The 21,213-nt window shown below is 36.3% G+C and overlaps 1 protein-coding gene across 2 annotated transcripts in view; it reads left to right on the forward strand.

Annotated features, from left to right (window-relative positions):
- CNTN1 (contactin 1) overlaps window positions 1-21,213 on the forward strand; it is a 232,829-nt gene that overhangs the window by 79,730 nt on the left and 131,886 nt on the right. For both annotated transcript variants that reach the window (XM_060024589.1, XM_060024588.1), the window contains exons 5-11: window positions 2,403-2,575; window positions 4,394-4,489; window positions 11,761-11,967; window positions 15,244-15,343; window positions 15,497-15,678; window positions 18,521-18,645; window positions 19,297-19,414. In XM_060024589.1, coding sequence (XP_059880572.1) covers window positions 2,403-2,575; window positions 4,394-4,489; window positions 11,761-11,967; window positions 15,244-15,343; window positions 15,497-15,678; window positions 18,521-18,645; window positions 19,297-19,414 — 1,001 coding nt within the window. The remainder of the gene's footprint in view (window positions 1-2,402; window positions 2,576-4,393; window positions 4,490-11,760; window positions 11,968-15,243; window positions 15,344-15,496; window positions 15,679-18,520; window positions 18,646-19,296; window positions 19,415-21,213) is intronic.

A 21,213-nucleotide genomic window follows, 5' to 3' on the forward strand; every position in this document is an offset into this window, starting at 1 on the left:
AGTAGATATTTTATAAATTATAAATAACACATTTGTTCTGAAAATATTTGATGGGCTAGATTTATTTCTACCCTTAAGTCACATATAATGGGCATTTATGTACATAACTGTGGACATGGCATAGTATAACTAATGGGGGCTCTAGAGAAGATTTAATCCAGGTACAAAATTTTATAGGAGAGGAAGCTGAGTCCTGAATAAGTAAGTTGACTTGCTCTTCTCCAGAGCTAGTAAATCACAGATCCAGGGCTGAAATACAGGTTTTATGACTTTCAAAGAAACATATAATTTTTTTCAGTATTTATCTATCTAGACGGGTCAATAGCATTTCAAAAACTATTTCAGTGATGGTTATTCTGTGACAGTCTGTCCTTGACATTCATACACGGAACTTAAGCAAATCAGCCTCCAGGCTCCAATGGAAGAGAAAAGAACAGCAGAGGCTGTTCTCAGATAGTGTTCTACGAACGTGTACTTCTCTTTGCTGCCGCCACTACCACCATCCAGCAGAGACAGTAAAAAGCAAAGTTTTACATCAATAAAATTTTGTACATGTTGATTAGCATCTCTCTCTAGCTCCCTCCTGCTAGTCCCACTTAGTCTTCTCATTAAAATATAAAAAAGAACAATGAAAAGCAAAACTTTGCTTGGCAAATACATCACCAACTCCCCCCCAAAGGTTGCATCAGCACATAAGTCCCCAGGACAAGTACGGCCTGATTATCTACACGTTAATGTAGAGAGCTGAAGGGGAGAAGTAGACGTTTAATTGTTAGGAAGGTGATCTGCATTTGACATCAAAATAAAAAATATTCAGCTCATGATGCAGCTTGTCTGACAGAAGAACACTTGCAGTTATGAACTTACTTAATATTACTTAATATTCAGGGCAAGCCATACTTACCTTGGTAATCATGTAATTTGTCATTCACATAGTACTTTTATATTTATGGCATGTTCTATGATAATTTGTTATTTGTGGCAACATCATGAACGTTACAACAGGGAACTTTACCTTTCACTCATCAGCCTTGAGGTTTTCATTATCTTGCCTTGTCTCCCACAATAACAAGAACTCCAATAAAAATTGTGTTTAAAGCTGTGTAAAAGGAATTACAGCAAAGGTGAATCTTCCTGAAAATAAAATAGACCTGTGAACTTACCTTAACACAGCCAAACTTAATCATTATATAACATCAAGGGCAGAATCAGTCCCACTGGGAAGAAGTTAAAGCAATAAATAAAAATTTAAAGTAAATATAATGAGGGGGCGTAAAACATAACAATGGGAACTGCCTAACAAAGAAACCCATTGCCTTGGCAAGTACTAAGTGACTTGACATTGGATGGTTCAGTCAGGGACAATATTGCCATCAGCTGGGGTGAGGGGGATGATTTATTCATTGGGTTGGTATTTGGTAGGTTTTCAGAAGCAAAGCACAGTTTTCTGTTGTTCGCTTTTGAATTACTTCCTACACAGTAAAAATTAAAACTAAAAATGTTCCAGTAATTTGATTTATTAAAAAATATTATAAAATCATTAGACCTCTTTGGCAAGATTCTGACCCTAATCAGAATTGTGCAGCCAGGCAATGAATGATGGGACCACAGCCCACTGGTTCACCATGGCTCGTCTTATAACATTGCAGAAGACATGGAACCTTAACCCTGATAGAACATGAGTATAAAATTATGCAGGTGGTCAACTTAATTGACAATTATTTTATATATGCAATCTTCTCATCATCTCACCAAGAAACTTAGATTCCTGTTTCTAGTTGGTTTATTCATAACGTCATCTCCATGTAAATATACCTTCAATAGTGTACTTGTGGCTTGGAAACGAAGACCCAGTTGACTTTAATCATGTTCAAATAGTGTGATCGACCTCTAGTGGTCAGAATATGACATTTACTGAGAAGAATCCTGATTTCAATTAGTATGTTTTTTTCAAAAATGACTCATATTTAGAATCAGATATTGATATTTTATATTTTATTTCTGCTATATGAATGTTTTTAATATTTTATACAATATATCTATATGCATTAATCTAAACTAGTGCATAAAAGATTATCATTTATAATCCATGTATATCTGCTAAGAAACCAGTTTATGCAGCAAAATTCAATGAAATATTTGTCCTTTGGGATGCCTCATGAAAAAAAAGGAAATTATTCATACACTTGAACATTTACCTTTCTGTGCCTGAGCTGAATTATAAATCATGAGCCCAGAGGCACAGAATTATAGGATGTGAATAAATACCACTCTGAGTCAACTACTTAATCACCTGACTTCACATGGAGCTATACTCATATTATTTTAGAACAATGTTAGCCCAGTACACTGTTTGCAGTCCTCTTGGCCTTTGATATGACATTTATTTCTTTTTTTCACAGATGGAGAATGAATAATGGGGATATTGATCTGACAAGTGATCGGTACAGTATGGTAGGAGGAAACCTTGTTATCAACAATCCTGACAAACAGAAAGATGCTGGAGTATATTACTGTTTAGCATCAAATAACTACGGAATGGTCAGAAGCACTGAAGCAACCTTGAGCTTTGGATGTAAGTAATTGTAACTTTAAAAAGGGCAAATGCATTTGGGAGAAGTAAAACTTAGATGTTATCATAAGAGTTTAACAAAAGGAGAAATCAAGAAAAAAAGAAAGTGAAGGACTCCATAGATGAGGTGTGTCTTACCAGATTAGTGGGTCTTAATTGTGTGGAGAAGAAAAAATTTCAGGAGAGCAAAATGTCACGAGGGGTGTTATGAATGTACTTGAAGTAGTGAAAGATAACACTGGAAAATAAACTAAGGCCATGTTCAAAAAGATCTTGAATAAGTTTCTAAAGATTACTATCAATGGAAATGCTAAGCTATGCATTCTCAGTGGGGGTGATATCACCCCCAAGGTAGTGAAAATTGGTTTTTGCGGTGGGGGGAACCATCTTAGATATTACAACATAATGGTCTATGGCTCTCCAACGCTCAGCCCCACCCAACAAAACTTTTATTCCTTACTATTTAATTTTTCTTGTTAAGAATAAATTAAATAAAATTTCTCATTTTGGGGACAATAATAATGAAAATATTTTGAGAAACATTGTGGTAAACTAAAAGTTAGAGGTTATTCTGAAAGAGAAATGTGTGTTGGGAGAGGAGCTGGACTAGGTGTTCTCCGTGCGTGATTTTATGTCAGCGTTTAAATATTCTACAAAGTGAATTATAGGATGAAAGTGACATTTTAAAAGGACCCAAGTGGTAGTGATTACCAGGAGGGAGTGAGACAGGGTCAGGAAGTGCAGTCCGATTAAATTGGTGTGGTGACAGTGGGAATGAAAATAATAAACTCAGTCCTTGAAGAAATACACAACAGATTGCATTGCATTGAAAGAAAAAGACCTTCAATATTTTCTTAAGGAAAGTCTAGTCAAAAGGCAGAAACATTCTGCTCTCTTTAAAATGGGATGGGCGCAAGTAAGACCAATTTCAAGGATGGGAGGAAGCATTTAAATTGTCGCTTCACATGCAGAGGTGACATTAAGTTATCCACAGTGAGATAGATGTCAGCTAAGTTTTGAGGACAGGGATGGCATTCCAGTGAGGCATCAGGACAAGAAAAGTAGATTTGAAGCGTTCTTTGCAAAAAGGTAGTTATTGGAATGATAAATTTTCAGGGACATAAGTATACTGAGAGAAGTAAAAACTAGATTTTATAATTCGAGTACTGATCACATGTAAGGAATAAGAGATGAGGCAAGACTGAAACAGAAAGAGAACCAGTAAAACAAATGAAGAATCAAATAGTAGGCTATCAAAAAACCAAGCAAAATGTGAGTTCCAAATACACAGGAGAGAGTAGAGGAAATAAAACAGGAAAACCCAGAATTTGGAAAAGAGCAAGAGATAGTTGACCTTAACATTCCTCATCTAGCATCCTGCCCTTCATCTTTATTCCTTCTCCCCATTGGAGTCCTCCCTAAAACTTTCTCTGGTAGAGCCCTGGGTTTTTCTGAACACACTATTTCCAGATACTCTTATGGAGATTCTTCCTAAATCTGAAACAAAGTTTAGGAAATGCTCAATCTTCAGGGTTGTCCAAATAGTTATCAGGTGCTACCAATGTCCATACTCTTCTGTAGTGTGTGCACATCCCAGTGTGTGTAAAAGGGAATTAATTGACTTTGATAGGTTTCACCAAACCAACAGAGAACTATTAAAAGTGAGTTAGTAGCTATCTAAAAGTGAGTTAGTAGCTGAAAAATAAACTTTAATGAGTATCAATCTAAAAGTGAGTTAGTAGCTGAAAAATAAACTTTAATGAGTATCAATCTTTCTATTGCCCAGAGAGTGAATGTTCTCCTTTTTGTTTTCATGATTAGATCTTGATCCTTTCCCACCTGAGGAACGTCCCGAGGTCAGAGTGAAAGAAGGGAAAGGAATGGTGTTGCTCTGTGACCCTCCATACCATTTCCCAGGTAAACTTAGCTCTTCTGTGATTATAAGCACCTAGGAAATGAAATGGGGAAGTTTCTGTTTTCTATTTTTTTGTTTTATTTTCTTAATAATAATGGAACATTTATAATTAAATAAGACTCAATATTTGTGTAACCTTATAATGCATGACTTACTAGTGATTATAGATGCTTGCTTTTTTAATTCCTTAATAACTGGGCCTTAATTCCAAAAAATCTATGGTCATTTCAGTTTATAAACAATATATATGTTGGATTATGTCCCTATTAAAGTTCCTGGTACACAGGAGAAAACACTGTAGATTTTCTACAAATGAACTCTGAAATAGAATAGTACCAAGGAAGAATATATAATCAACCATTTTATTAACAATTTAGCATCTACAGTATACTGTGAACTGTAATTAAACACTAGAAAGGAATAAAGGCATAATAAATTATTAATCTCTGTAGGAGTACCAATCCAGAAGAAAGGGGCTAAATCGAATGTCACCTATTAGAAGATTCAACTTTTGAATTCATGTTTTCAGTAATTTGATATGGCTAAAAGAAAAGCCACCAAAGTGTTAATTAAAAGATGAACATTGCATACATTTCACTTGTTTTATTTATCAAATATCCTCTTCAGACAATATATTAATACCACTTTTCTCACAGAAAAAAATGTTTTGGGTTCTTATAGTTTTAATATTATGTCATAAAGACATAAAATATTATATCTTTAAATATCTCCATAGAGAATGATTCATAACAGGCTAGTATAAATCATTTTCTATGGAATATATTAGTGTGGCATATATATACATATATATATATATACTATTCCAATTATGTATATATAAATTCAAATTTTTTTTGATCATTTTCTTTCTAATAGCTATGGGAGAAAGATAATTAATTGATAAACATAGGAGGAATTTATGAATCCAAAATGTTGTAAAAAAAATTTCAAAGAGGGAGTAGTCTTTTTTTTGAAGAACTGACAAAACTATGAAAAAAAAAATCCTATCATGTTCATAGTGTTTCCCACAAACCGAATGACCATAAGTCACCAGTGTCTACATTTGACCATATTCAACACTGGATGGGCTTCATTCAATCACTCATTCACTCAACAAATCTCTTGTGAGCATTTGTTATGTATCAGGCACTGTTTACACCACAGAAATACCTCATTGAGCAAAATAGAAAAAGCTACTCTCCCTCAGAGACCTTCTACAGGGAGAGAGACAATAGACAAGATAAATAGTTAATAGACATAGCATGTTAGATATTAATAGATAAGTGAAAGGGAGAAAAAATAATCCAGGAAAATGGGAAGAGGAAGTGTTGAAGGGATGACTAAACTTTTATAAAGGGCATCACTGAGATGGTAACTTTGAAATAAAGCCTGAAGGAAATGAAGAAGCTAAAATGAAGATATTTGAAGGAAGGACATGCCAGATATATGCCACAGCAAGAACAAAGTTCCAAAATGGGAGTATGGAGGAAGACAAAGTGAGCCAGGTTGCTGAATGAGATACAGGGTAGCAAGGAATGAAATTAAAGCGATACAAGAGATATATTGGTTGGAACCTTATAATCCATAGCAATTACATTGGCTTTTACTTTGAGTGAGAGTTACATTGAAGGGATTTAAACAGAAGAGTCATATGACATCACTTAAGTTACAGAAAGTTAAATCTGGCTACTGCTGTAAGAAAAGACTCAGGGGAGGGTAAAGGTGAAACCAGGAGATCAGTTCAAAGGTATTGCAATCATCTGGGCAATGAATGGAGGACCAGAGCAGTGGCACTGGAGGTGGAAAGAAATGGTTAAATTCAAGATATATTTTGAAGGAAAAGCCAAGAGGACTGGCTGGTAGACTTTCTGTGAGATATAAGAGAAAAACAGGAGTCAAGGATGACATCAAAGTTTTTGTCATGAGCTCTTGAGAGGATGCAGCTGCAATTGCCTGGAGGAATAGCTATGGACATAAGAGTGAGGTGCCTGATTTAAACTTTCAAAAGGAGCTGTCAGATTGGCATTTCTGTGAATGTGGAACCCAGGGGCAACATCTGAGCTAGGAATATCAGTTTGTGATACATCATTTTATAGTTTTAAAAGCCATAGGAATGCATGTGATAACTTGGGGAATTAGTACAAATAGAAAGGGGGAAAATGTCCAGGGAACAGGCTTTGAGATTTTTCTGAGATAAGTCTTGTTTTCAAGTCTCTGTGACATCTTTACTACTGTGCCGAATGAAGAATTTCATGGACCAAAACAAGGTTGATAGAAGCTTCAAATCATTAAGCGAAATGACTAATTACCTCTTCATCCTGATAAAGATACATATGTTTATATGGGCAGGGGCAGGGCAGGGAATTAAGTAGGTCTTTTAAATAAGATGGAGAAACATCATTAATCATAGAATAGAATCTGAGCTGCTCTTCATCTCCTTTTGTCCGCTTGTGTTCTTAGCGGATTATGACCTCTTTGAACATTAGACATGCCATCTTCAAACATAAGAATGGACATATGCTTCAAAACCATAATGTGTGTATGTATGTGTACTATTTTACCATCTCCATGCCATAAATCTATCTTCCTCCTATATGCAGTTAAGTTAAGGTTTTGTGTTTGCAGTTTAAAACTTAATGGCGTTGAAGGTGTAAAGGAACCTGCCTTTGGATTCTGAGCCTCAAAGAATGTTATATACGCAACTATTTATAGTTGTCAAACCCTGCTGCTCTACTTGGTGATCTGATAACCTAGGATTTAGTCCTTACTAAGTCAAGTCAACTTAGACATATCTACATCTCAATTTCCTTGTTTAAAATTTGGGAATAATAATTCCTGTGCCACCTACTTCATAGACCTTGTTGTGAGATTTAAATTTAATAATATATTTTTAAATGATAAAATGGATATATAATTAACATGGATTATTATTAAAGTAAATAAAATACATTTAGTACATTTAGTATTTTGAAACTTATTATGAAAGCAAATAAAGTACTTCTTACTCTACTAAGAATTTTTTATTCACGATTATAGCAATGTTGTCTTTCTCATTTATGCACAGGAAAAAGATCTAGAAGGGAAGTCTCATGTTTACAATCCATTACATTTTTCTATGGATTTGGGTGTTCTACAGTTTCTTGCAAAGGGGAGAACTCTGATTTGAACCAGTTTACTTATTTATCAAGAATACTTATACGTAACTATATCAGTACAGATGTTGATTCAATTTTATAACAACATTTGATATACAACGGATTGCCTAATGCATAGCACAGAATAAGTGTCCAAAAAATATTTGAGGACTGAGAGAGTGAAAGAGTAAATAAATGTGTTCATTAAATTGGTGGATATGTAGTGATTACAATTTCATTAAAAGATAAATTTTCCTGTTAAGATTTTGTTTTATTAAATAGCAATCAATAATTCATGAATGTGTAAGACTTCCTAAACCCCTAGACCCTCAGAAAATGAAAACATGATGCTTTGTTTCTGGCCAATTTTCAGAACCATCAGAAATTGAGTTATACATCTCACAAAATAGAAATCATATATGTGCATATTAAGTGAGAGAATAAAGATGAAATCCATTGTTCAAAGGGTGGATACTATTGACAAAATATGGAATACCTAGTAATAGATATGGTGGGAATTTTTTTAATGAATAAGAAAGTGGGAATACTCCTAAGAAAAATAATTCATGAAATGGTGAATATGATATTGAAGGAATCTCAATAGACTAAAAAGGTAAGCACAAAAATAGACATGAATGCCAGAGCATCGTAGGGAATATGTGAGCCCACGGTATAAGTTGGTATAAATTTCTTTCTAAAAGAGTTTAATGTATAGTTTACTGTGAGTATCAAAGAAAAATTAGGAGCTATAGTGATTTTATTGGTATAGGTAAATTCTGTTCTATTGAGGTTAATTAACAAAAAAAGTACAAACATCTTCTAAAAAGTTTGTGAATTATTCTTCCAGGGAACACTTAAGTACTTTAAATCTATTTCAAGGAGAAATATATATTATTTATCAAGGTTAGATAAGTGATGTATTTCAAAGTAATACAATGAAACTAGTCAAATGCAGTATAATTGGCCAAAACAAATCCCCCTGTAATATGGTCCAGACTCTCTTGAGGCAAAGTAAAAACATCCCAGACATCTATCAATAAAAGTAATGTTTTTGAAACAGGTGCTGGTACTTATTACTTTTTCTAAAAAAGTAATTTTATAATAATTTATTTTTTAAGCCAGACAGCAGGGCTATGAAGAAAGCAGGTGTTGGCTTCTTCAGAGATGGTTAATTTTACCATCTGCATGGGGCAGGGGAAGACAGATAGATAATCGATTGAGCCCCTGTGAGAACTTGGTCAGGGTTAGGCTCTTGATTGCCTAAATTCAGTCTTATTCTTAAGTCCGAGCAGCAGGACAGCTACCACACCAGTCGTGGAACCGTTTTTGTAGTTCTGGGGTGGAAAGGGAAGTTGGAAGATCTGTTCTGCCTCCCTACTGCTCTATATCCCCAGGGAAGTCAACCAGCTAAAGCTCTGTGTCCCTGTTTAAAAATAGCAATAGCAATTCCTACCTTTATTTTAATGAGAAATGATAGCTTCCAATATATTTCAATTATTCTTTCATCCAAGTAGATGGCTTATCAGTAGGCAAAAATTCGTTAAATAAATTTAGATTAACTATTAATATTACAAGTCCCTTAAGGGCAAAGGCCAAATCTGTCTTGTTTAGTGACACATAGACGATAACTCAGTAAACTGGAGAATCCACATTGGGCATTAAATCAGCCAGACCAGTTGCTCTGTAGTCCAACACTTATGTTTCTATCAACATCATGGAAATAACTTCTCTGACCTAGCGTTTCTCCCTTGAAGATTCAAATAGTAAAACATTATCCCATTCCTCTTTTCTAATGAGTGGTAAACAGAAAACTTTCTTAAAATTTACAGAAACTGAAAAATATAGTAATTAAAATAGACTGACCAAAGTCATATTTAGTCTAGATTTAAAATACAGTTCTCCATATTCACATAACTAGGGGTACTCAGACTATTCTGAATGCATTTTGTGTGTGGTATCTTGAAATCATTGTATAGCTAAGAAAATCCTTCTTCTGTAAGGAAATCTATACTTTCCTGACTCTTTCTGACTTTTTGGAATTTAATTTTGTGCAGAAATCGTTACAAAACTATTAATTTTCTTTTTAAGTGAGAATACAAAAAAATATTTCAAAATTAGACAGGTTTACAGTTGTTAAAATATACTATAAATATTATTTTGGATCAAAGATTACATGGAATTATTTGTTGCCCAATTCCAAGAACCTGATTTCAGCAATTTAAGCAGCCCCCAAAGTTTCTTCTTATTTTGTTTCTCCTGTGGTTTTTACCTGACCTTAAATCAGCATAAGAATAACAATTAAGATAATAGAATCATTCACAGATATAAATGCCTAGAAAGATGTATGCTAACAATGATAACTCTGAGTTGGAGAATTATGGTGGTTTAATTTTCGTTCTCTTTTTAACTTTATCTGTATTTCCTATTATTTTAATAAAAATAAACTTCTATAATTAAAAAGTTAAGATGAAAAAACAGAATAATCATCTTCATTCGCTTTTATAATATTGTATATTGCTGGAGAAAATTACATAGCTAATCTAAATGGAATCCCCTGGATTATTATTCTCAAGCATGCTGAATGTATATAGTGTGCAATTCTTATAGTTTTTCCTATTCAGCTCTCTTTCACACTCCCATTAGCAGCTTCACCAATCACCTTGAGTTCCCTATAGCAAAAGGATATTATGTCACGATTTTTTCTGTGTGTGTGTGGTACGCGGGCCTCTCACTGTTGGGGCCTCTCCCGTTGCGGAGCACAGGCTCCGGACGCGCAGGCTCAGCGGCCATGGCTCACGGGCCCAGCCGCTCCGCGGCACGTGGTATCTTCCCAGGCCGGGGCACAAACCTGTGTCCCCTGCATTGGCAGGCGGACTCTCAACCACTGCGCCACCAGGGAAGCCCCATGTCACGATTATTTCATTTTTAAAAGATCATGACTTTCCACCATCTTACATCTAAAATCCTTTCTAACTTGAACTAAGAGATCCCCTCTTTTTCTGAGGTGATCTTCCTAGTGGCAGTTGTCTTCACATGGTTATGATGTTTTAAAGGGAATCAGCATATTGTGACTGAGAAATACTCATTGCCCAGAGTTCCCTCTTGCACATTACTGCTGCACATGACTACTGGGGGGTCATTCCTCAAAACTGCAAGGGGATATAGGAATAGAAAACTGCATGAAAAATAGCAATTTAATGAGGAAATTCAACTTTTGGCCTAGCCAGCCAGTATGTTTAGCCAAAGGAATTTCCTACAGTTAAAAGTTACCATATGATCTGCTTCCTAATATTTAAGAAAACAAATAAGATGCCTTCCTCGGGCTTCCCTGGTGGTGCAGTGGTTGAGAGTCCGCCTGCCGACGCAGGGGACACGGGTTCGTGCCCCGGTTCGGAAAGATACCACATGCCGCGGAGCGGCTGGGCCTGTGAGCCATGGCCGCTGAGCCTGCGCGTCTGGAGCCTGTGCTCCGCGCAACGGGAGAGACCACAGCGGTGAGAAGCCCGCATACCGCAAAAAAAAAAAAAAAAAAAAGATGCCTTCCTCTCTTTCTGTAGTTTTCACTTTTTTAATGTGGCCAGAATAGGCTATGTAACCTCATTCCTAAATCAATCATTTAAAATAGGAGTATAAAAATAAAAAGATATAGAGCCACAGTATGGTTAGTAATCTTGATTTTATCTTTTAAATGCAGTAGGGAAGATGGAATTTGGAATTATTAGACCTGGATTCAGAATCCTAATTCTTCTTAGCCATGAAATTCTAAGCAAGTCATTTAACCTCTCTGAGTTTCGTTTTGCCCATCAATGAAATAAAAAATAAAAACTAGTAATCCATAAATAATTGAGAGATAGATATAATTGCTTAGCATCGCTTTATACTCACTCAAACTACAGTAGCTTTTAGAAAATTTTCAGTTTATCTTGGCCTATTTCCAACTTCTTGGCTCTATAAAAGCTTAGATTAGATTATGTGCTTATTACTAGAAAGCAAAATCTTTGCTTTTGGAGAAGAGATTAATACTTAGTCAACAATATTTTAAAAGCCTACATTAGGTTATGGGCTAGCTTATTATTAGAAAACAAAATCTTTGCCTTTGGAGAAGAGGTTAATACTTAGTCAACAATATTTTCTTCTAGATGATCTTAGCTACCGCTGGCTTCTAAATGAATTTCCTGTATTTATCACAATGGATAAACGAAGATTTGTGTCTCAGACAAATGGCAATCTCTACATTGCTAATGTTGAGGCATCAGACAAAGGGAATTATTCCTGCTTTGTATCCAGTCCCTCTATTACAAAGAGTGTGTTCAGCAAATTTATCCCACTCATTCCACTACCTGAACGTAAGTATCATATTTGTTCCTCTGTTTTTGCAAGTTTGTCTGCTTATGGCATACTTACAATAATGAAAAGAGATATCCAGTGGGGAGAACAGCTGAATGCTCTGTCGGAGAAAACAGAGGATACATACTTTGTAAGCCTTGCCCTTCCTTAGTTTTTCCCATAGAGAAGATTTACATCATAAAAGTGTCCCTAAGGTGGTTGAGTTTGGACTGGTTGCCTCTAGCTCAGGGAATGCATAGAGAACCAATCAATTCAAGCAAAATACCAATATATCATTTACAATGGGAATCACCAGCAACTGTTTTTTGTTTCATGTCCAATCCTACTTCCTAGTAAATTCATGAAAGAGAATGAATGATTAGATCAAAACAAACTATAGTGATTACAGAATTGGGGGCGGGGGGGAAGAAGGCAATTGGATTATTTTGATATTTTTAAGAACTATTTACATGACGCAAATAAGTACATAAATTGCCTTTCTACTGTAAGTAGTGTAGGGTATGACTACCGTGGTGCCATATTTGATGACCACTAACATTCTTGACTGGCCTTTTCTCAGGCTTCAATTGAATGAACTGCATTCCGTTTTTTAATGTACCACTTCCTGAGAAATCAGATCACAATATGTTTTCTTACTTCACATTATTTTTATCTCAGTCCTGCTGCTACACTCATATCGCTGAGTTCAAGCTTCTGAAGAAATACCGGCACTGTTGTTGGCAGACTTAGGTTTGGTTCCTACCACTAACCTTAAGTTGTATATAACAATGGGGAAAAGTCCATCCTACCATAAAGATTCTATTTTTATTATTCTTCTCAAGATAGCAGTCACATGGTTAGAATTCAATAAATATTTTCTGATTTTCTGGCTTTTTTTCCCCTCCCAAATCTTAGGAGATACTCTCACCACTACTTCGCAGAGTGAAAAGGAGCCATCATGTAAAAATTTCCCTAACTTTCTTCCCTATGCTTCCCTCGACATTCAATGCTTCTTTCTTTCTCGGTGGAAGAAGTGCTTCTCCTGCTGCTCAGGCTGCCTCCTCCAGTTGCCCTGGTTCACAGTCCATTTGATTCATTTAAGGACATCACTACACACTCTTTCCTTTCTTTTCTGAATCTTCAAACTCTCCTCCATTCCTTTCCCTCTGCGTATTATTTTGTATTCAGTGAATAAGTGAAACCACTTCTTATTTGCTAAATCCAAAGGATATTTTCAGGCCTGATACTGTATGAATTTTGACACTTGTTGATCTCTCTGCCTCTCTTGAACTCTCCCTTCTTTTCCTATTTTTTCTGACTACTTCTGCCTCCGTTCATCTCCCACCTGCCTTGCTGACAAATTCTATGCAGTATCCTTCATCAGATCTTCCTCCTTCTAATATTTCTTTCTAATCTTTTTCAAATATTCTCACTCATTTACACCTTTTTCTCTAGTAGCCCTATGTGATGACTCTAAATTTGCATCTCCAAAACTTTTCCCTATATTTAATCCTGAATTCTACCTACATCCTGGGCTTGACACACAGAAAGTTCCCAAGGATGTTAAGTTTGAAATATTCCAAGCACATCTTTTATCTCCTCTCTAAACCTCCTCTTCTGGCGTTCTTCATCTCATTTAGCAATACTGTCATATTTCTCTTTTAGCAATAATTCGGGGGAGCATTTTTAATCATCATCTCCTCTCCACTGCCATCCTCAGGACAGTGAGCACAGCGGTTCCCATTTAGGACATAAGCACTTGGGAAGTTTGAGGAAAATGTGGAACCCAAAGATAGTGATTCAGCAGACCTATGATGTGACCCATCCTAGACCCCTAGGAAGTGATCTGTAAGTTCAACGAGCATCCCAGGTGATTCTGATTAATTGGATTTTTGATCTGTACCTTGAGAAAACATTGATCCAAGGGGCAGTTCTTTTGATTTTGCCTGTAAAATACAACTTGGATCTGCCCTTTCCTTTCTGGTCCCACTGCAACTGTGCCCTCGTTTAGTCCCTCATCTATTTTTCTGAATTTATGAAACACACTCCCTTAGATCTCTGACTCTCTGCTATTTTTCTTCTCCATATTCCTTCCTTTAAAACTGACAACAAGGTCTTCTACTTAAACCAAAATTAAGATTCATATCACTTTTTTTATCAAAACCTATTAGTAGTTACCCATTGAGGAAATTAGCTTCAAAATGTTTAATATCACAGTTTCAAGTCTTCTATGTTGTAGGTTCAAGCTCATCTTCAACTACATATGCTTCAATATCATTTTGATTCCTAGACCTTTTATAATTCCCTGCACACTCCTGAAGTTGTGTCATAATATGCTATTTCCTCAACTTGAACTGGTCTGGTTCAAATGCCCTCTTTGCTTGCAATTCCCTTGGCCCCTATATACTTCCAACAATCCTCCTTGGCTGCCACTCTTTCAGAGCATTTACTTTTGTTTTGGCTTGTATTTCAGGTCTTTGTGTATCTATTTGTCTTTATAGTGTTATACAGTGTAAAATACACACTCATGTTGTGATCCTAAACAGTGTATTTAGCCTTTCTGAGCCTATTTCTTCCACTGTAAGATAGAGGGAATTACATCCTTCAATACCGACATGCTAAATAAATGTTGTCATTGATGAACACGGTGATGTTTAAATAAACAATTTTCTTCTTTCCTTCTCTCCTTCCCTCTTTTAAAATTGTTTTCTCTTTTCCTTCATCTCCATGGACACTCCTTTATTCTTTTCTTCCTCTTTCTTCCCTTGCCTCCTTCTTTTGCACTCTTCTCTCTTCTTTCTTCCCTTATCCCTCATTTCCTTCCTTTTTCTCTTTTTTCCTGATTCCCATAGAGTACCTGGCAGATCCAAGTTGTATTTTAGAGGCAGAATCAAAAGGAATGCCCCTTGGGTCAATGTTTTCTCAAGGTACAGATCAAAAATCCAATTTATCAGAATCGCCTGGGATGCTCCTTTCATACCTATTTTATGCTTGTTTTATACCTATTTGATGCTTCCTAAAGAATTGTTGAATTTTTTAGTTATTTGAGTCAAATTGGTTACACCGTTGTCAGAATGAGCCAATATGATTGAAAATGCTTAATAAAATTCATACTGTATGCATACTATGCATAAATAAACAAATCTATACATTGTGACATGATCAGATATTTTCCAGTACTTGTACAGAGAAAAGTCTTCCATACTGAAGCAATTCTAATCCTATAAAAACCACGATGTTAAACAAACACTACTCTGCTTACTAATTAGTTGATATTTTTGTTTTTCTTAAATTAGGAACAACAAAACCATATCCTGCTGATATTGTAGTTCAGTTCAAGGACATATATGCATTGATGGGCCAAAATGTGACTTTAGAGTGTTTTGCACTTGGCAAGTAAGTATACTCACAGTTTTTATTAACATATATAGAAATACATTAAATTTTGTATTGTTAGGAAATAAATGTTGTAAATGTTTAGCTACAAACATAGAGTAAATTGTCTTTTAAGAATTGTGGACCATTAGCTCTTACTTTCTCCTATTTAAGTCCTGTTCCTGATATCCGTTGGCGGAAGGTCCTAGAACCAATGCCAAGCACGGCTGAGATCAGCACATCTGGAGCTGTCCTGAAGATCTTCAATATTCAGCTAGAAGATGAAGGCACATATGAATGTGAGGCTGAGAACATTAGAGGAAAGGATAAACACCAGGCAAGAATTTATGTTCAAGGTAGAGATATTGTTTTAATTTTCCATACATTTAATCAATATCTTATTGAAAGCCACTTTCATACTTGAAAAACTAGCATAAAATGATTAGTTTAAAAATAGTGATGTGAACTACATTATGCAAAAGGATAAAATATTCATCTTTATGTCTAATTAAGTCACAAATATGAGTATATAAGTTAAGAGTTTATGCCACTGGTATCATAGGAACACCAATGGATCAATAGTAGTGTTATTGATAATTTTCAGAAAATATAATTCATATAGCTTGTAGACTTTCTTCAAGCTCTCTTTTTTATTTGTACAAGAACCTAGGCATTATGATTTAGTTTAACCCAGTGGTTCACAAACTTTAGCATGTTTTAAAATCATCTGGGGGCTCATTAAAAACACAAATTGCTGGTTCCCACCCTCAGAGTTTCTGAGTTAGAAGGTCTATTTGGGACCCAAGAATTTGTATGTCTAACAAATTCTTGGGAGATGTTGATGTTACTGGTTCAGGACGCACACTTAGAGAACAACTGGTCTAAGGAAAAGTTTTCTTTAATATAATTTTCTTGGCACAAGTGTTTGATTCTCACACATTAAAATAAGCTTATGTTTGGGAGGAGAGAATGTTGTTTCTCAGTCAGTGCTTGAAACTTTTCAGGCTGAAATCATCCCTACAAATCCATTCACAAATCTACAATGTGAAGTTTGCAGGTCTAAATAAACATCTAAATAAACATCTAAGTCTTCAACAAGTGTATACTGAGTGTGTCCTCAGAGGCAGACACTATGATAGGAGCAAGGACTTAAAGGAAATATTCTGTCCTTGAGGAATTCATACTCTAGTCATATCATACAAAACCCCCAAATGTATACAAGCATATACAGTCAAATAAATATATACCCCCAATATATATAATTATAAAGAAAATAGTGAGAGTGCGATATGGAAAATTACATAAGATATTGATAAAGCATATGGCAAAGGGGTACCTTAGTCTCATCAAAAAGATACATGATAGGAAAAACTGGAGATGATGCCTCAGCTGAACTGGAATACCAGAAGGCTGAAAGAGTACTGTGACAGGGTCAAGTCCGACCCCTACCCCTATCTCTCAGACCTCAGGCCTCTGTCTATATCGGAATAAAGTAAGTGTCTCCGATGACCCAGGATTTGCAGCCTCACCACCACCATCTCATAAAGTCCACTAAGATTAGGATCATTTTACCTTCACCCTGTGCATTTCATTTGCCTTAAGAAGCCCTTGGTCCAGGGCCTCCTTATGACCTGCACTTTAATACCCACAGAGCTCCGCACATGTCCTACTTAGTCTCTATTTCCCCTTCATTCCCAACTTCTGATGTCTTTACACTATGCTTCTAGAGCACATAGTCCATTATCAGAATCCCCTATATTCTCAACTTCTTTGAACATTCCCTTTATTCTCTTGCTCTAACTGAAACTTGGCTCTCCCTTAAAGACACTTTCCCCTGTAGACCACTCAAGCAGTGGCTGATTTTTCTTTCACAGCCCTCATCCCCAGGAGTGACTGGCAGTACTGCCAGTACCTGCCTCCCTGCTCTTCACTGCCATTGCTAGACTATCTTTCTTTTCCTTTAATCATCCAGTTTACAATCTTATGTTAGGTCGCCCCTCCCCACTCATTGCCCTAAGATTTTCACTATTGACAACTCTCACCAACTACAACTCTACTCCTGACTTCATTCTTGGTGACATAAAATCATGTAGACTAGGGGCTTCCCTGGTGGCGCAGTGGTTGAGAGTCTGCCTGCCAGTGCAGGGGACACGGGTTCGAGCCCTGGTCTGGGAGGATCCCACATGCCGCGGAGCAACTGGGCCCATGAGCCACAACTACTGAGCCTGCGCATCTGGAGCCTGTGCTCCGCAACAAGAGAGGCCGCGACAGTGAGAGGCCTGCGTACCACGATGAAGAGTGGCTCCCGCTCACCGCAACTAGAGAAAGCCCTCACACAGAAACGAAGACCCAACACAGCCAAAAATAAATAAATTAATTAATTAAAAAAAAATCATGTAGACTATAATAACTTTTCCAATAGTTTGCCCTCTCAGTTCCTTTGAACTCCTTTCCTCCAATGATCTTGTCCTACAACCTTCCTCAGCAACTCACTCCCACTGCCATGCTTCAGACCTTATTTTTACCCTTAATGTCGCCTGGCAACTAGACTACATTTCTCCAGATTCACTTACCTCTCACTCTCTTAGATGACCATTTCATGCCTTCGTGATTTCCTTCAAACCCACAGTACCTCCTCCTTCAACCTTTCTCTCAGCTAATAACTTGGCTTCTTATTTCACAGAGAAAATGGTAGTAATTAAATTGGAGCTTTCACAAACTCCCACTCCACATCTACTGACACCTACTTCTCTACCTTTATCTCTTTATATTCTAGGTTCAGCTGCTCTCTGAGGTCAACATCTCCACTTGTACCCTAGACTCTACCCCTCTTACATAATAAATTAACACATAATTCTTTAAAACTTTATATGTAATTTTGAAAGATTTACATTATAAGAAAAAGATAAATTATTTTAGTGCTATTCGTGAATTAGCTTTCCAACAAAACGTGGTTCACAAACAGAAAAACAATTATGAATTTAATTACAGTTACCTAGTGCTGTAATATTGTAAGATAAAGTTTACCTGCTGACCTGTAGAAATACAATTTCACTGACTCAATCATTGATTTTATGACACACAGAGTATTTGATGTATTTTCTAGAGGAAGATCAACTAAGTGTAATATTTGTCCTCTTGAGATGATGATGAATGTTGACTTGCATTTGACAATTTTCAATGTCCTTTACTTTTAAGCATTTCCTGAGTGGGTAGAACACATCAATGACACAGAGGTGGATATAGGCAGTGATCTCTACTGGCCTTGTGTGGCCACAGGGAAGCCCATCCCTAGCATCCGATGGCTGAAGAATGGATATTTGGTATGTATGTTCAAGTGCTTTGCAGTTCTTGAGCCTATGTTCCGGTAACATTTCTGGGTGATCCTGGGATAAAGTTAGCAGGAGTGTCAATAGATTAAGGGCATCTAGTCCCTGAAATATAAAAGTCTCCTTTAAAAGAAAAAACCAGAAAGTGAACATAAAGTGTCTTTTTTCAGCTTAAACATTTTCTTATGTCTACCTTCTCTCTCTCTCTCCTTATTGTTTCCTTTGTTCCACTTTTCACCCTCTTTCTATGCATCCATCTCTACTACCTGATATTGTCCTCTTTTTCTTGCCACTGTTTCCCTGACCCCACAGAAACAGAGGTAAGAATGAAGGTCCTACCTTTAGCCCTGGGGACAAGTAGCAGCAGTGGGGTCCTTCTCTACCTTCCCACTGTAATCTCACAGCTGGGCCAAGAGGGAAAAAGGTGGACTCTCTTCTCTGTAGGATGAATAGAACAAGAGCCACTGGGCATGGTAAGTGGGTTTTACTTCCCCATACCATGAAAACCCCACTCCACTAGACTTAGTTAACAGTGGGGGCAAAAATAATGTACCTAAATGGAAAGACAACCAAGCCCAAACCCAAATGAAACCATTTCTATTAAAGTCTATCAAGAAAATGTGTTTCACTTTGTGTTCTTTCCAGTATCATAGAGGGGAATTGAGACTGTATGACGTGACCTTTGAAAATGCTGGCATGTATCAGTGCATAGCTGAAAATACACATGGAGCCATTTATGCAAACGCGGAGTTGAAGATCTTGGGTCAGTATTATTTCTGGTTTCTGTTAACAATCAGCAAGAAAGCAACATGTTAAAATGATCCTTCATTATATACAGATTATATTTAATTTCACGTTACTTTCTTGAATTAGAAGTTAAACATTTCTAAAATGTGGTTTGAAATAGAATGATATTATTATTTTCCTTTCATTCATGAACAGTAAATAAATTGGAGGCAACATGGAGTATAAAGGTTTTTAAGGCTTTTTTAATGGTAAAGCAAACTTTACACATGCCAATTTTTATGTCTTGTTCTCTCCTATGTTTGGGCAGCTAAACACTGCCAGGACATCACATAGTGAAGATTGATGCTTCCGCAATGCCTGTGAGCCAGCCTCAGATGAGTGTTTAGCACTTGGTAGCTTTATCAGTCCCTGGGTCTCTGGGTTAAAATTGCTATTGAAAACCTTCGAGACATTCCTCAATCCCCTTACCCCACACTCACTCCTACTTTCATATTACTTTCTTACTTCTCCATGAAAATTGAAAACCACTGAAATAAAACATTTCAACTTCCCATCCCTCTTCAAAACTATCTGAATCTTTATTACACTTGTCCTTTTGATACTCTTTATCCAGAGGACGATGTATCTTGTCCCAAAATAATCCCTTTGTCTCTGCCCTCAACAGACAACCTTTCTTCGTGTGCATGTGTATGTGTGTGTGTGTGTGTGTGTGTGTGAGTGTGTGTGCATATCCTCAGGCTGCCTCTCTTTCTGGTCATGCTTTCCTCTTTAATTCTCCCCTCTTTTGTCCTTGGTGATGCCATGCTCTGATACCTCCCAGATTATTTTGTCTTGATTGCCTTCATTTTCCTTTTTACTCCTTCCCTGCTCAGTTGGAAATCTTTCTCTCTTCTAGAGTTCCATTCCTCTGGTTGCATTCCATTTTCTTACTCATTCTTTCATGTATTTTATAATATTATTCCTCAATTATTATTATTTTTAAATTTTTAAAAAAACCTGGATGATATCTTCTTCTTTGCCCATTAACTATCAAGGACACCTTAATTTACACATCTGGCCCAGAATTTTATCCTCAGCTTCAAGCTCACTATAAAAGCTTCTTGGTAGAAATGGTCATCTGGGTAACTTCACAGATATCCCAAACTCAGCATGTCTGAAACCGAATTCATTATTTCTCACTCATTCACATCATCTCCTCCTGAAATATTTACTGTTCTAAAGAATGACACAATCCCATTACATACTTTCCCCCCATTACATCTATTAAATTTCTCATTTTTATCCCATAAATCTCTGAGATTTTTTACTTTCTTTTTATTTTCATTACAACTACTTTAATTAAAAGTATCATGTCCTTTTCATACTATCATGTCCTTTTCATACTATTTGAAGTGGCTGTCACCAAGTTTAGTAATATTGTAAGTAATGAATCAGGTGGGCAGGATTTCTCTGCTAGAAATGATTACTGAAAAGATAAAACAATGACTCAGTGCAGTCTCTTTTATTCTTGAGACACCAAAGGGAAATTTTTTAAAACATTGGTATCACTGCAAATTGAGTGACACTAAAAGAACATGAAAGACACTGAGACAGTTATAGGAAAGTATTAAAGAAAGCTATCTTTAAAAAGAGTTGAGGCCTTCTTGATTTTAACTTTTCCTGCCTCTTCTTATAATGCTGAGTATCATATTCCATTTCTTCCCCCTAAAGTCAAAATTCCTTGCTAATATATTTAATCTAGTTTCTTTGGGTATCAAGGAAACACTTAGGCTTAGGCTTCATACCCTATCACTTTGGTATGAAGTGCAGTAAAAT

This window comes from Delphinus delphis, chromosome 11 (genome assembly GCF_949987515.2).
Source record: "Delphinus delphis chromosome 11, mDelDel1.2, whole genome shotgun sequence".
Taxonomy (NCBI): Eukaryota; Metazoa; Chordata; class Mammalia; order Artiodactyla; family Delphinidae; genus Delphinus; species Delphinus delphis.